The 16,056-nt window shown below is 38.9% G+C and overlaps 1 protein-coding gene across 1 annotated transcript in view; it reads left to right on the top strand.

Moving 5' to 3' along the window:
- Positions 1-481: 481 nt before the first annotated feature.
- LOC127446576 (gamma-aminobutyric acid receptor subunit gamma-3-like) overlaps positions 482-16,056 on the top strand; it is a 235,553-nt gene continuing 219,978 nt past the window's right edge. Inside the window, exons 1-2 of the mRNA XM_051707600.1 lie at positions 482-640; positions 1,347-1,495. Coding sequence (XP_051563560.1) covers positions 588-640; positions 1,347-1,495 — 202 coding nt within the window. The 5' untranslated portion in view covers positions 482-587. The remainder of the gene's footprint in view (positions 641-1,346; positions 1,496-16,056) is intronic.

Genomic DNA, 16,056 nt, shown 5'->3' on the forward strand with positions numbered 1-16,056 from the left:
TCTGGTTGTGATACAACATTAACCACTGCTGTAAACAACCGTTTTTGAACGTCTCTCCTCGAAGCATTTCGAAGGCTGACGTTGGAAAACGTAACCGAAGAGGATTTCAAGTTCCTCCTAACCGTCTGGGGGAAAAAACAAACAAACAAAAAAAAAAAAAAAAAAAAAAAAAAAGCCTTTGGTTTTTAATGACGTAATTTCAAGGAAGGATGTACTAATGCCTGCATTTGCGGCTTGAAGGTCCACTTTGGAAGTTTGTGCCCTGCCTCTGTGTGAACGTCAGTATGTATGTGTATCTGCTGGTGCAGTCGAAGGCAGCGCAACTTCAAGGAGCAGGAGGGGCTCTATTATTTGATCCCATTAATTGCCAATGTAAGTGAACTTTAAGCACTGGACACTGGCTGAGGAGGTCTCACCGTTTCCGCTGGACTATAACCTACAGCAGACTATTTGCCACTGTTTTAATTGAGGGTAATAGTTGGAGCCGGGAAGAAAAGGCTGCAGCTGTCACTTTTTCTTTTTAGCAGAGTCTCCGTGCAGCCCCCGCACTGTGCCACATTTACCACGGAGTCACACTCACCTAAAACATGTCCACCAAATTGTTCCTCTACTTCTTACTTCTGTCAGTGTTTCGTTCATGGTAAGTGACACCGCTACCCTCTTGTCTTGACATCAATTCATCGTTGTTAAGGATAATTCCGTAAATTATAGTCCGGCGCCACATATTATCACCAGTCTGACGATGAAAGCGTGATGCCCGTACTTTTGCTACTGAACTTTTACAATAAGTATTTATCGGTGCTATTTATCTTATTTAGGTAATAAAAGACTTTTGCATTTCTGTGATATGTGTTCCATATCTTTGCATACGCAGTTTTTTTGTTGTTGTTGTTTTTTTTTTCTTTTTCGTAGCTTAAACATCTTAAACGTGTTCAAACGTCATCTCTGTCGGTATCATATTAGAGAATGGTTTGTATATGTTATTTTTAAGATTTCAAATTCTATATTGGTTTAATCGTTCACTGACAGTCCTCCACGCGATTACAAAAAGTGGCAGATTACCTCAGATAATGGTGACTAATGAGCTTCTTTTAATTCTGGTCTAATCTGGTAAATATTCTGACATTTAAATATACTGTTTTACTTGAGTTAACGAATTTATGTAATTTTGTAATATACTTAGACTACACAATGAATACACACTTATTACACACAGCCTGTTAAGTTTGTTTTGGAATTTTAGTCTTCGAAATTCTTACAATGAATCACATAGGCAGTGTATCATTGTTTTGTGTTTCACTTCTTTATGCAACTGTGACCTGAGGAATAAGTTTTTTCTTCTTTAGTTCTCAAACAGTCGCTTCTGAGTATGAAGAGTACGACGACGTTACTGTGAATCAAATGTTGGCCCCCAAAACTCACGAGACAGACGCAACGCAAATACTAAACAACCTACTAAAGGAGTACGACAAAAAACTTCGCCCGGATATTGGAGGTGAGTCCTTTTGTCACTAATATGTGGAGTAAGAATGTATCGAGGCTCTGTCCATGGTGCTGAAATCGGTTCAGTCTGACATTAAAGGTAACGTTCAACATAACTCATCTTGGGGTTGTATTTACATGTATGTACACTGAATTTACATTCATTTTAAGTCCTGTTAAAAACTGTTGCATTTTTAAGCCGGTGAGCTGCATCAGCTTCACATCATATGTGTGCAATGTTACAAATCACACAAATAAACTCAGAAGAGTGGAGGCAACTATTTCCCTTGTACTAGTAAGAGTAAAAATGTCATATGTATTCACTATTTGAGAGTGAGCAATAGCTACACTGCGTATTGATGGTGAAGCATTAAGTAACTGAATTCCTGGAATGGTGAAAAATGTTTTCTGCAATTTTCTTCTTATTTATTATACAGGCATTATACTGTAATGCCATTCACGTTTTTCCTGCCTTTTTATCCTTTTTTTTATTTTTATTTATTTATTTATTTTTATTGTGCCATGCAGTACTCATACTAGCCACATGGGCTGCACTATAGTCTACTTAATCTTATAATGCCACATATTGGCTTGTTTTCGTGTTTCAAGAGCTATATTAGCTTGCAAAGTGCCTCTACAAAACCACAGAATACCTCTGTTAGATCTGGCAGGAAAGTTCAGGTGTTCAGTCGGAATAACATGGAATTATCATTTCACTCAGACTAACAACATATTTCAGGGTTTAGATTGATGCTATTTTCCAGTAAATGCCACTAAATAGAGTGCCATGAATGGAAATCACAATCTGCAATTCAAGCAGCGCATTCTGTACTTGATCTGAGATGTCACTGCAGAACATCACAACTGCTCTTGACAGATCTGTCAGGTCTATTATTGGTTTTGAGGCATTGTAATATATTGTATCTAATTGGATTTTATTGGATTTGAAGCTTTTTAGAATGGCCATCCTTGCAAAAGCTCACCAGTTCGACATATATTTTTGTTTTTCTTCAATGGGAGGAACAACTGCCATGTTTGATGGATGACCGTCTCCAAATTATTTTCCTATACTCGCGTCTGATTTCCAAGAGACTATCTTTATGTGCTCTCCCACACACACACACACACACACACACACACACACACACACACACACACACACACACACACACACACACACACACACCCCACTCCTATAACAACCCACACAAATCAAGCATATTGCCTCAGAGCCACCTTGCCATGAAATAGCTTTTGTTTTCCCCCTCTGTAGCTAAGTCTGGAGAGAACCATACTGTTATAAAATAATCAAGGATGCCTCTGAATGTCTGTGGTACTATACAAAGGCAGCTACATGAGACACTAGTGTTACAGAGTTAGAAAGATACCAGTTGAAGTCCTCTGAAACTGAGGAACATAGGCTGATGGGCACCACTCAGATCTGTGAGCTTAAGTGCAGAGTTGGTCAGTGAAAGGGGCTGCATACACTTCCTACAGGTGGACTCTCTCTCTCCTTTATTCCGTTTCCCTCCTTCCCTCTACTCACACCCACACACATACCCACACTTTTTCTATTGTTTTCCTTTTCTTTTTTTTCAACATACCAGACTATTTGTTTTGAGTTTGAAATGCTATTTTGTTTTATGTGTACCTCATGAAATTCATAGCTAGAAAGAATAGAAAGAGAGCTCTTGAAGCCACAGGTTCATATGAGGGTTATAATGAGGTACAAGAATAAAAAGAAAATAACAGAATCCTCTTTTGGCCATAATTATTTGTGTACTAGTGTTGCAGTATTAAACTAATGTGTTATTGTTCAGCTGGCTGTGGATTGTGTATTGAATCAGCAGTCCTGATTGCGTTAACGCAGAAAGCACAAGTACACACAATGGATTGAAAACATGCACGCACGCACGCACGCACGCACACAAACAACAACTCCTCAGAAAAGACTGATACCTAAAAATATCACAACAAAACATTTTCAGAATTCTCTTTGAACACAGATCATTAGCATTAACATTAACATTATCTTCTTTTTAGAATCATCCTGTTCTTCATAAATAAATGCAATACCAGCTTAATACAAAATATGTCCAATAAATCCTCGCCAACAAGGTTTGATACATTGATTGTGTCTTCACCATGCTATAGGCTAGCAGTACTGTGAAATGTGTTAACAAAATAATTTGTTTTAATTCAGACTTAATGCTATTGCAATATGGAAAGACTAGATAACAAAGACCCTCATACCTGCTCACAGACTTTAGCCCTTTTACTGTTTATCAGTATATTTTCTAATGCTTGCATATTGCTGTAAAAAATAGGTACATGTCACGATGAGAGGTGCTTCTGTAAGCCCACTGTCAATTGTTTGATGTTTTATGATGTTGTCCTCGACCTTGTCTACAATATTTTATTTAATTATGGAGCTGGTGCATTATCCTAAATGTCTGTGATTAATAGAACATTATGGACCTTGTAATGTGTGGTTTTTGTGCTTTATGGACTTTGTAAACTGATGGTAGTCCCTCCATGGAAGTGAATGGTGAATTTTCTGTGTTTGTTGGTTGCAGAGAACTTGTTGCATTGAGCCTATTCTTATCTGATTTGTTGGCTTATTAGGATCAATTTGCAGATGACTTCACCAGCCACTCACTCATCTTCATTAACTTTTGGCTACTAGCATCAAATGGCACTCTACTTTAGCATTAATTTGTTGTTTTTGCTCTTTTTGTTGTCGAATCAAGTAGCCCATCAATGCTAAGCTCAATGAGCTAGTTTCAAGGTTGTCTTTTAAAAGGGTCACATGGCTGCTGCTCTCAGTGTACTGATTTGTCCAGTTCTAAAAGCATCAAAATGACTGGTGCATTAAAGGTAATATTGTAATTAGGGAAAGGAGCCATTATTTTTTTTCAGAAAGGTAGCAAACAATAAAACATTGTCAATACAATTGATATGTTTTGGATAAGATGGATGCATTTTAAACTGTTTGTGAGCTATAAGAGTGTTTACAAATCAGCTGGGCAAAGTACATGATTTTTTATATATAACATCTTATTTAGTGCCTCATACTTTCTATAGGTATTAGCTATGCACCAATGTGCTGTATAAGCCAATATTCTGAGTTGGCCTATTAAAGTCACAACCCTGTCACTCTGTCAGTCTGTGTTTTTGTCTGACAGGACCGTGGCATTGTCTGTCTTGTGTTTTCGATCAGTCTTGTTTCATGTTTTACTCTGCAATTGGGTCCTGCGTCTGCATTCCGTGACAATAAAAGCAATCTGTGGATGATCAAGGATGATTGTTTCCTGTCAATCAAAAGGGGGCGGAAAAACACGTCTGACAATTAGCCGTGCTGTTTTGTAATTTCGTGCTATGTGTAAAAGAAAATGTCTCTTGTGTGAAAATGCTTTGAAATGGCTGACAACATTGTTGCAATTTGTAAGATTTGGACAGCTAGAATTTCACGATGTGGAACTACCATTAAAAAAATTTTTTTTTAACACAACTAGTGTGATTACTCGCCTTAAAGCTCAACACGGCAAGGAATATAATGAGTTTGTTAAAGCTAAAGCGAAGGCTGCTTCAGCTAAAAAGGGACAAGCTTTCTCATTCAAAATTCAGTTAATAGAAGTTAAGAACATTCAAAAAATAAAGAAATCTTACCAATTTAATGTGAGTAACAAGAGGCTATTCAAAGTTAAGAGTTAAGAATGTTAATATGAGTTGAAAATTTACTTTTTTCTTTGATTGTTTTCAGTGGTTTAAAGTAATGAAGTACAAATACTTAGTTACTGTACCCAAGTAGTTTTATTTATTTTTTTCAAAATTTGTTCTTTCTTGAGTTTTTTTAATTTATTACAACTTTTTCTTTTCTACATTTTTTAGCCAAACAAATACCTTTTACTCTGATACAGATGCTCTTGTTACTCATTACCTGGATTAAAAAAAGTTTGTTTCATTATTTGCGAAAAGAGAGCACAGAGCATGCTAAAACAGCATGCAGTGTGTTTGATTGACAGCAGCCAGTGCGAGCACAGACACTCAGCACATGCGCTCATGGTGTGTGTGTCATTCCAATGAGGCGCCTAAACTAAACACTTCCAAAGACACAGATAAGATGTAATTTACCCTACCTGTGTACAAATATGGCAGTCTAAATATATTCATCACTGTATATAAGCCACTAAATACGAGAAATAATGGACGACTCTTCTCAAATGCTGTGGATGATAACAGTAGGTGTTTTTTACCACATGATTTTTCTTTATTCATGAATGATGATGAATGGAAAACTGGGTGCTGTATCGACTCAGTTTGGTACCCGCACTCTTTGTCAGCTGCTTTCAAACTCACATGTGTGCGTATGTCTGCGTGTGCTGTAAAGAGCGCTTTATGTCGAGTTGCCAGCCATCCAGGTTTTCCCGGGATCATCCAAGTTTTGGCCATCTGTCCTGGAAAAATAAAATTTAATTCGCAAAATGTCCTGGAATTTGAAAATTTTCCTGATGCTTTCACTCATATAAATACTTGTTTATGTGTACAATATTCAAGAAATCAGTGATTTTGATCAGTGATCAAACATGCTCTCCTAAACAGCTCTTTCATATGAATCTTTAGAAAGTGACGGTTCGTTTGGATGATTCATGTATATGAAGCTTTTGTAAACCGCCCTCTCCCTCTTATTTGTTGCTGAATATTTAGTTAAATGCTGCTGGTCACCACTGTTTTTGATTAATTTATTTACATGAATGTGTTTACATTTATTTACACACTGGTGTATCTGTTAAAATGCTGGCCCTTTGATTTAATAGCTTGTAGTGTAGTAACTATTTTTAAAAGGGTAGCTTCAACTCAAAATTGCTCAGGAACAGAATAAGGAAATATGTTGAATTTATACATTATAACATTATTGATGTTATTGTTGAAATTAATTATATTCTGTTTATGTTTATTTTCATGAAATATAGCTTATTTTCTGAATAAAAGATCTGTCCTTATCCACCTGCATCTCAGCTTTATCTATTGTGTACTGAACTATTGATTTAATTTGTATTATTGATTTATTTGTATAGGGACAATACAAGAACATAATTCCAGTAACAGAAAAAAAAAAAAAAAAAGAGAAATGCATTGTACATAGAGATTATAGCAAGCACATACTAATTTGCATCTCAGGCCCCTAGATAGGCTTTTCCCTAGAAAAAAATAAATAAAAAGAAAATAAACAAATACAATTAAACAAAAGTAAAACAAGCATTTGAAAATGTAAGAGTATTAACTATAAAAGTTAGTATTTATTGTATCCAGTATTTCTTATTTGAGACTCAATTACATGCCATTAAAAATAACAACATGAATGGGTCACATTTTATAAGATGAACAGATTTGAATTTGTAGTACTTTTACTTTTTGATAGTATTTTTAAAACAAGGTACTTTTTACTTTTACTTAAGTAGTATTTTAATGGATGACTTTTACTTTTACTTAAATAATACATTTGTGTGGTATCTGTACTTTTACTTAAGTATGGAAATTGAGTACTTTTTCCACCATTGAGTGTTTTGAGACCAGTTACTGTGAAACATGGAAAATATGCAATTTTTTTTTTAAATAATATAAAAAGAAAGTTACTATTTACATTTCTTTTGAAGTTGATTTATAATTAATTATTAGTGATTTGAAACAAAAGCACTATACTATCGATATCAGTATCAGCAGATGTTGTTTTAAATAATCAGATTTTGGTTTCGTACACAAATTTTGTACTGGTATATCCTGGATTAGTTATATATTGACCAGGGCCTCATTTCCCAAAAGCATCGTAAGCCTAAGTAGATCGTAGAATCCATCATACGATTTATCTTAGTTTTGCGGCCCATTTCCCAAAAGCATCGTAACTTAAGTAGTACTTGAAAATGCTCGTAGATTAATGAGTGCTTTGGAGTACTCGTACAGCGCTAAGAACATCGTAAGGACACGGATTTATGCAGACACCTGCAGGACAAACGCAAAATTACACCTGATTCAATTTATATACCTATAGCTATACTTTATGCTCATTTACAGTTTTTCTCAATTGCTTTGGCTCAATTCTCGAATGAGAATTATTTTTTTCAAAACAATAAGTTCAAATCACTTAACCGCTAAGATCAATCATTATTACGAAACAAGGCCCATGCCAATTAGTTGGCTGATATTTGGCCTGATATTTTGATATTATCGACAATTAATGTATTGTTTGAAAACTATAAAAAAGGTTTACATCTTATTTTCTATCATTAAATTGTATTATAAACTAAGGGTGGAAAAAATTTATTATGTTACTGTGGTGGGGTGAGCAAGAGACAGACACAGTGGGTGTGGCGTCAAGCCTAATCAGGGTTGGGGAGTAACGGAATACATGTAACGGGATTACGTATTTAAAATACAAAATATAAGTAACTGTATTCCACTACAGTTACAATTTAAATCATTGATAATTAGAATACAGTTACATTCAAAAAGTATTTTGATTACTGAAGAGATTACTTTGCATTTTATTGTCATTTGTTTCATTTAATATTTAGTCCTTTCAGATGGAAAACATTTATACGTTTAAATGATGCAATCCAAAGTGCATTTGAACAGCTGTGAAACACTTTCTTATGATGTGTTACATTTATACGAGCTGACAGACTCGTCTGAACAAAACTTTGTTTTGTTTACAGTTCTTATGTTTTTTGTCTTGGATGTTGTCTGCCTTATTGTATATGATAGACAAACACTTTTGGACATTGGTTCTGCAATTGCACACCAAAAACCGGACTTCAAATTCCTCAATGCCAACCAGCTGTTTATAAACATGCCAGTGGAGCCCTTTGTCTGGGCTGCCCGGCCGCGGAAACGCAGAAGTAAAAGGGGAAATAGAGCCGGTGTTCTCATCAGAGTAAGACGTCGTGCAAATCGACCCCCGCTACACCAGTATTCTACTGGCAAATGTTCAGTCTCTGGATAACAAGCTCTGCGAGCTGAAAGTGCGGATCTCTTTCCAGACGAGAGACGAGGGACTGCTGCATTATCTGCCTTACAGAAACTTGGATGTCTGTGGAGATTCCAGACTCAGCCATTGAACCCACGGGGTTCTCCATGCACCGAGCGGACAGAGCGAAAGACCTCTCAGGTAAAAGCAGAGGTGGTGGTGTGTGTTTTATGATCAACAAATACTGGTGTGATCAGAGGAACGTACATTCTATCAAGTCTTTCTGCTCTCTTGATCTGGAATTTCTCATGCTTCTGTGTCGACCATTCTGGCTACCGAGGGAATTCACAGCGGTCATTATCACAGCTGTGTACATCCCCCCACAAGCTGACACAGACCGGGCACTCAAGGAACTGTATGGGAGTATAAGTGAGCAGGAAACCGCACACCCTGAGGTTTGGAAGAAGTTTGGAATGAACCACCACATCCTCACACGGTTCTACACCAGCACTGTAGAGAGCATCCTGACTGGCTGCATCACTGCCTGGTACGGCAATAGCACCGCCCACAACCGCAAAGCCCTGCAAAGGGTGGTCTGAACTGCCAGACACATCATCGGAGGTGAGCTTCCCTCCCTCCAGGACATATATACCAGGCGGTGTGTGAAAAAAGCTCGGAGAATCATCAGAGACTACAGCCACCCGAGCCATGGGCTGCTCTCACTGCGACCATCAGGCAGGCGGTATCGCAGCATCAGGACCCACACCAGCCGACTCCATGACAGCTTCTTCCCCCAAGCAATCAGACTTTTGAACTCTTGATCTCTCACGATCAATATACATCAGCACTGCACTTTATTAATCATATTATCTCACACTGGACTGTCATAAATTATATTCTCTCTTAACAACACTGGCAACTGACTATCAACCGACAGCCTGAATGTCAATACAGTACAATACAACCTACTGTATATTTTATATACACTTTATATACTATTTTTATTGTATGTGTATTCTATATTATGTGTATGTGTATTCTATATTGTGTGTATTGTACACTGTACATTGTATATTATTATTGTGTTGTGGAATTATGTGTATATTAGATATGTAAATTGTGTTGTGTAAATCTGATGTTTATTGTAAATTGGTATGTCTCATCACTGTCATGACTGCTATGTTGCTCGGAACTGCACCCAAGACTTTCACCCACTGTTGCACTTGTGCATATGGTTGTGTGACAATAAAAGTGATTTGATTTTTGACAGAGAAGTAAGTTTGAATTAAGTTTGGAGCAGAAGAAATAGAAATAAACCTTGTGTAAATTGTCAGCTTTACGCTAAGCTAAAATGCTATTTCTAGCCATTTTACATGCACATGTTACCAGGCAGGATCATATTTTTTTTTATCAAGAAAATTCACGTTGGATCGTAATTTCTTTTTTTCTAGTAAGACCTTTGATATTAGGGCAAAAATCTTATTCTTGATGATCATTTTTGTATTGTTTTCCTGTAAAAATATCTAAAATTCCTTAAAACAAGATCAGTTAGATTAATCTTGTTTTAGAAACAACACTGCATAAGATATTTAGGTTTTTCAAAGAATGTATTTTTAACGTGTATTTTGTCTTACTGTACTGGCAAAGTTTTTGTAGTCAAAACAAGTGAAAAAATCTACCAGTGCTGAAGAAGTAATCCAAAGTATTTAGAATACATTACTGACCTTGAGTAATCTAACGGAATACGTTACAAATTACATTTTACAGCATGTATTCTGTAATCTGTAGTGGAATACATTTCAAACGTAACCCTCCCAACCCTGAAAATAATAAAAATAAAATGTCCATAAAAGGAGAAAATAAAGTGTCCAGAGGGAATAGTGTTCAAAATAAAGGGGGAATCTGGCATCCTCGCTGTGAGATGGGGTCCGTGAAGGGCGGGGAAGTGTCTGAGGAATGGCCCAGGCATGAGCTGGGTCCGTCGGCCGCACACGCTCCCCTCCTGTGTCCACGTTACGAGGGGCGGTGGCGTATATATATATATATATATACACTATATTGCCAAAAGTATTCGCTCATCTGCCTTTAGACGCATATGAACTTAAGTGACATCCCATTCTTAATCCATAGGGTTTAATATGACGTCAGCCCACCCTTGGCAGCTATAACAGCTTCAACTCTTCTGGGAAGGCTTTCCACAAGGTTCAGGAGTGTGTTTATGGGAATTTTTGACCATTCTTCCAGAAATGCATTTGTGAGGTCAGACACTGATGTTGGACGAGAAGGCCTGGCTCGCAGTCTTCGCTCTAATTCATCCCAAAAGTGCTCTATCGGGTTGAGGTCAGGACTCTGTGCAGGCCAGTCAAGTTCTTCCACACCAAACTCGCTCATCCATGTCTTTATGGACCTTGCTTTGTGCACTGGTGCGCAGTCATGTTGGAACAGGAAGGGGCCATCCCCAAACTGTTCCCACAAAGTTGGGAGCATGGAATTGTCCAAAATCTCTTGGTATGCTGAAGCATTCAGAGTTCCTTTCACTGGAACTAAGGGGCCAAGCCCAGCTCCTGAAAAACAACCCCACACCATAATCCCCCCTCCACCAAACTTCACAGTTGGCACAATGCAGTCAGACAAGTACCGTTCTCCTGGCAACCGCCAAACCCAGACTCGTCCATCAGATTGCCAGATGGAGAAGCGTGATTCGTCACTCCAGATAACGCGTCTCCACTGCTCTAGAGTCCAGTGGCGGCGTGCTTTACACCACTGCATCCGACGCTTTGCATTGCACTTGGTGATGTATGGCTTGGATGCAGCTGCTCGGCCATGGAAACCCATTCCATGAAGCTCTCTACGCACTGTTCTTGAGCTAATCTGAAGGCCACATGAACTTTGGAGGTCTGTAGCAATTGACTCTGCAGAAAGTTGGCGACCTCTGCGCACTATGCGCCTCAGCATCCGCTGACCCCGCTCTGTCATTTTACGTGGCCTACCACTTCGTGGCTGAGTTGCTGTCATTCCCAATCGCTTCAACTTTGTTATAATACCACTGACAGTTGACTGTGGAATATTTAGTAGCGAGGAAATTTCATGACTGGACTTGTTGCACAGGTGGCATCCTATCACAGTACCACACTGGAATTCACTGAGCTCCTGAGAGCGGCCCATTCTTTCACAAATGTTTGTAGAAGCAGTCTGCATGCCTAGGCGCTTCATTTTATACACCTGTGGCCGTGGAAGGGATTGGAACACCTGAATTCAATTATTTGGATGGGTGAGCAAATACTTTTGGCAATATAGTATATATATATATATATATATATATATTAGCTTAATAGACTAATACAATGATAGATAGATAGATTGACAGACAGACAGACAGAGAAAGCTATATTTGTCCCAAGTTCCACACGAACAGGCTTTCTTCCCAAGAAGTTATGTTTCACTAATTCTTTGTTTAGTCCTTTAAAGTCCATGAAATCAAAATTAAAGTTTTGCTGCTTTTAGTACATGTCTATTAGCTTAAAGGTCATCTACTGTATGTGCTAGTGTATTTCTAAACGTTGACAAAATTAGTTTTCAGAAGATACAAGCATTTATAATCTGCAATCTTTCTCTTCCAGCTGAAAAGGCTCAAGAACATCCATGACGTCACATAGAGGTTGAGAAACCTTGCCCAATCAAATGCTATCTAAAACAAGAAAGCACCCTCCCCCTACAACTATTCAGTGCATCTAGCTGTGTTCTAATTGGCACTGATCATGCCTTTGCAGGGCACTTTGGATGGAGCACAATCCATGCAGTGTCATTCCAAGAAGAATTTCCAATAAGAATCGCTTAAAAATTATTATTAAAATGTGAGTTCTGACTGACCGAGCCATCTAAAGCTCTCAAAGTGGAGGGTAATTGTCTTCTAAGAAAATAGGTCATAGGGATGATCACTTCTGAATGGGACATGCCAATGCGAGAGTTGATGTGAGGAAAGTTCCTGTAGTTTATATTTTTTGTGCAGCTGGAGTTTTCTTGGGCTGTGCAGATTGAGTAAGTGTTCTGTATTATTTTTTATTTTTTTATTTTTTTATCCCCTTTTCTCCCAATTTGGAATGCCCAATTCCCACTACTTAGTAGGTCCTCGTGGTGGCGCAGTTACTCACCTCAATCCAGGTAGCGGAGGACTAGTCTCAGTTGCCTCCGCTTCTGAGACCGTCAATCAGCGCATCTTATCACGTGGCTTGTTGTGCATGACACCGTGGAGACTCGGCATGTGGAAGTTCATGCTGCTCTCCGCGACCCACGCACAACTTACCACACGCCCCATTGAGAGCAAGAACCACTAATCGTGACCACGAGGAGGTTACCCCATGTGACTCTACCCTCTCTAGCAACTGAGCCAATTTGGTTGCTTAGGAGACCTGGCTGGAGTCACTCAGCACACCAATACATGGATACATTATCTTTTACTTGCTTGTTTCTCATTCATCTTCATTGCACACAGTCTCCAGCCTCGTCGTATGCAAAGACGGTGATATGCTGTGTGCGTTTGTGGGCTGACTATAGATTAATGTTGTCAGTTAGATCATCGTTCGGTTCTCAAATCTTTAGAAAATCTGGCCAGTATTGAGATCGCTTCTCAAGTTCCCCCAGTAAGCAGCTCTGACATGAGCATGGTGGAAAGGAGTATGAGTGTGTGTGTGTGTGTGTGTGTGTGTGTGTGTGTGTGTGTGTTGCTGAAAACTAAAGCCTATTGGCTATTTTTTTAAATGTTACATGTCGTTCGACATGTCCCGCCCCCACTTCCTGTTTCAATAGGAAATACGTCAAAACACCAGGGCTGTGTCCGAATTTGTTCACTCATTCACTATTTCCTATATAGTGAATAGCAGTGAGTGCTCTATATCAGCAAGGAGTGTATGAAATGAGTGAGTGAATTCAGACGCTGACGTATACACCGAGCATCAGAGAGAGTGATGGAGCTGTTGCAGAAACGACTTCCTCACATATATACTTTTATATTACATGTACATTACTTTGCAAAATAAAAATAATAATTCTTGTTTTTCTTAAATAAGATGGTATATTAATAAAATAAATCTTCTTTCTGTTTGTCATTTTTATATATGTTCATAATGATTTAATGTTTTAGTATCTTTAAACTCTGTTCCAACCTGGGTAGCGTTTCTGGGCGTAGAGATGAAAAAACCATGGGAACATAGCGCCCTCATGCGACCATAAAACAGCACTTAAGCACTTATCATAACCTACATGTGAAAAACGAATATTTGAATCATAAACTAAATTATCATTTCCACTGTGTGCAGTCTTTTGAGTTACAATAATAAAGAAGAATTCTTTAGGTTAATAGCAAAATAGAAATCCACAACATAACATCATCTATATAAATAAATTATACATTTTAAAATGTATCTGTATGATTTTGCCTCACACCGACTATATTTTATTATGCTATTTTAATCAAGAACTATTTTTCAAAAAGTAAAACAATACAGTCAGCATGAAATAAAACATTGCAGGAATGAAGGAATCTTTAAACTGCCGTCTCTCGCTCGCTTGCTCTAGCACTCTCCCGCACGCGCTCTCTCTGGTCAGTCCTCCCCACAATGGATTATGGGCAATAAACCATCGGACACTCTTAATCAAAGCGCACTGTGGGTAAGAGTGAACGAATGTTGGGAATGAGTAGTTCACTCAGAATTCAGACGTTACTACAAAATGGCCGACACCTGTAATAGTGAGCTATATAGTAAATAGGGGGCGATTTCGGACACAGCACAGGGCACTTCATAGGCACTTTAATGCACTGCTGCTACAGCCATCAAAGCATCACTTGTTCACTGGTGGATTTCAAATCTTCTGCTGTGATCAATTATGCATAATCCACAGGTTTTATTTGTGAGGTGTTGCAGAGAATATTTTTCAGAAATCATTCTGCAGATTATGGCTGACACAGATGCTGTGAACTAAATGTTGCTATAAATATTCTTGTAATATTGAATCTGGAAATCTGTGGCAGTTCCTACCCCTATTATATACTGTATATCAGCATGGCCATCTGCCACCCTGCACTCTAGATATCAGTATCAGTATCGGCTATTGAAAAACCAATATTGGTCAACCACTAACTTAAATATAGGAAAAGTAGATGATATAATGCAATTAAATCAGATGTCTGTCTGAATTGTGTGTGTGCACTAGGTGTGTGTTCACTCTTGGAGTTGAAACCACAGCTATCGCAGCAATAGTGGTGTCACAGTGGCCCAACTGTGTCAGCTCTCTTTTGGGCTAAGCTGTGGGGAAACCCTCCAAAGTGGGTCAGCCTCCCTCTTCGTTTCACTTACATGTGTAGTGAGCCTCGAGCAGCCAGGCGACATCATTATTAGGGTGAAGGAAAGACTTGGTGAGAAGGATCTGGGACATTAAACACTTGTGACACATGTGCATTGGAATTTAAGACATGACTCCTGGGCTATCCATGTGAGTTTCCTTCACTGGGCGGATTGCGTATGGCAAGTGGCAGATGTGCTAGAACAATCTGTTTCGTCTGCTGCAAAAAAAGGGGAAAAAGAATCGTTTCACTTTGGGTAAGATGCCTAACCAGCCCCCTGGAGGAACACTTATTATAAACTGTTAGTTTGTGTCAGCCTAGATTCATCTATGCAATGGAGAGTTTGAGAGTGTTGGGGGCATGGTGGAGGCGTTGTGCGATAGGGGGCCAGTCCAGTCATTACTATGTTCTGATTTTATTGCAGTGGAGAGACAGGGTGAGGTGAGAAAGAATTAATTGTCCAGTAACAGAGAGACAGAATGTGTGAGGGAGAAAAAGAAAGAGAAATATAGAGATAAACTGTAAACATGCCCAGAGGCAAAAGAGTGTGCCAGTGTGTGGAAATGTGTGTGTGTGATTGTTAGATACAGAGAGAACCAGTGTTAAAAGCTGGCTTAATTGTGTAAGGCACATGGCTCTACCTCTAGGCCCTTCTTGCCATCAGCAAAAGCAACACCTGTTTTATCGTCATCTATTAAACTGTGAGTGTGTATGTGTAAATGAATGGGTGTGCAAAGTAGTACCAAAAAGGATCCCCACAGACACAAGCACAGGTACACCACCTCTATGAGTACAAACACTGCTCTGAAACAATGCTACCTCTCTCTCTCTCTCTCTCTCTCTCTCTCTCTCTCTCTCTCTCTCTCCCTCCCTCCCGGAGTGACTGGGTGTGAGTGGACAGAGTGGTGTGACTGCGAGTGGAGTGTTGTGAGTGATTTTTTTCTTTTCTTTTTTCTCTCTCTTTGCTGTGCTTAATATAGGTTTTTTTGGGGTGTTTTCTGGTTTTCTCTATTTTTGGTCTTTTGCTCTTTTCTTGGGCCGCGTGCTATCCGCTCTTATAGGGGAAGCATGTCGGCCCCACGCGTGCAGGGTTTGAGTTCACTCACGTGGCGCCACACTGTTAAGGTGGCGTCCGCGGTGGGGGTGGAAGAATGCTGCCTGGCCATTGGAGAGGTTGTGGGGCATGAGAGCGTGTTATCTGCCTCCAGAATGAACAGTGCCATGGTGGTTTTTCTTGACAGTGTAGATAAAGCTAATGAATTAGTCGAAC

This window comes from Myxocyprinus asiaticus, chromosome 9, assembly GCF_019703515.2.
Source record: "Myxocyprinus asiaticus isolate MX2 ecotype Aquarium Trade chromosome 9, UBuf_Myxa_2, whole genome shotgun sequence".
In the NCBI taxonomy this organism is placed as follows: domain Eukaryota; kingdom Metazoa; phylum Chordata; class Actinopteri; order Cypriniformes; family Catostomidae; genus Myxocyprinus; species Myxocyprinus asiaticus.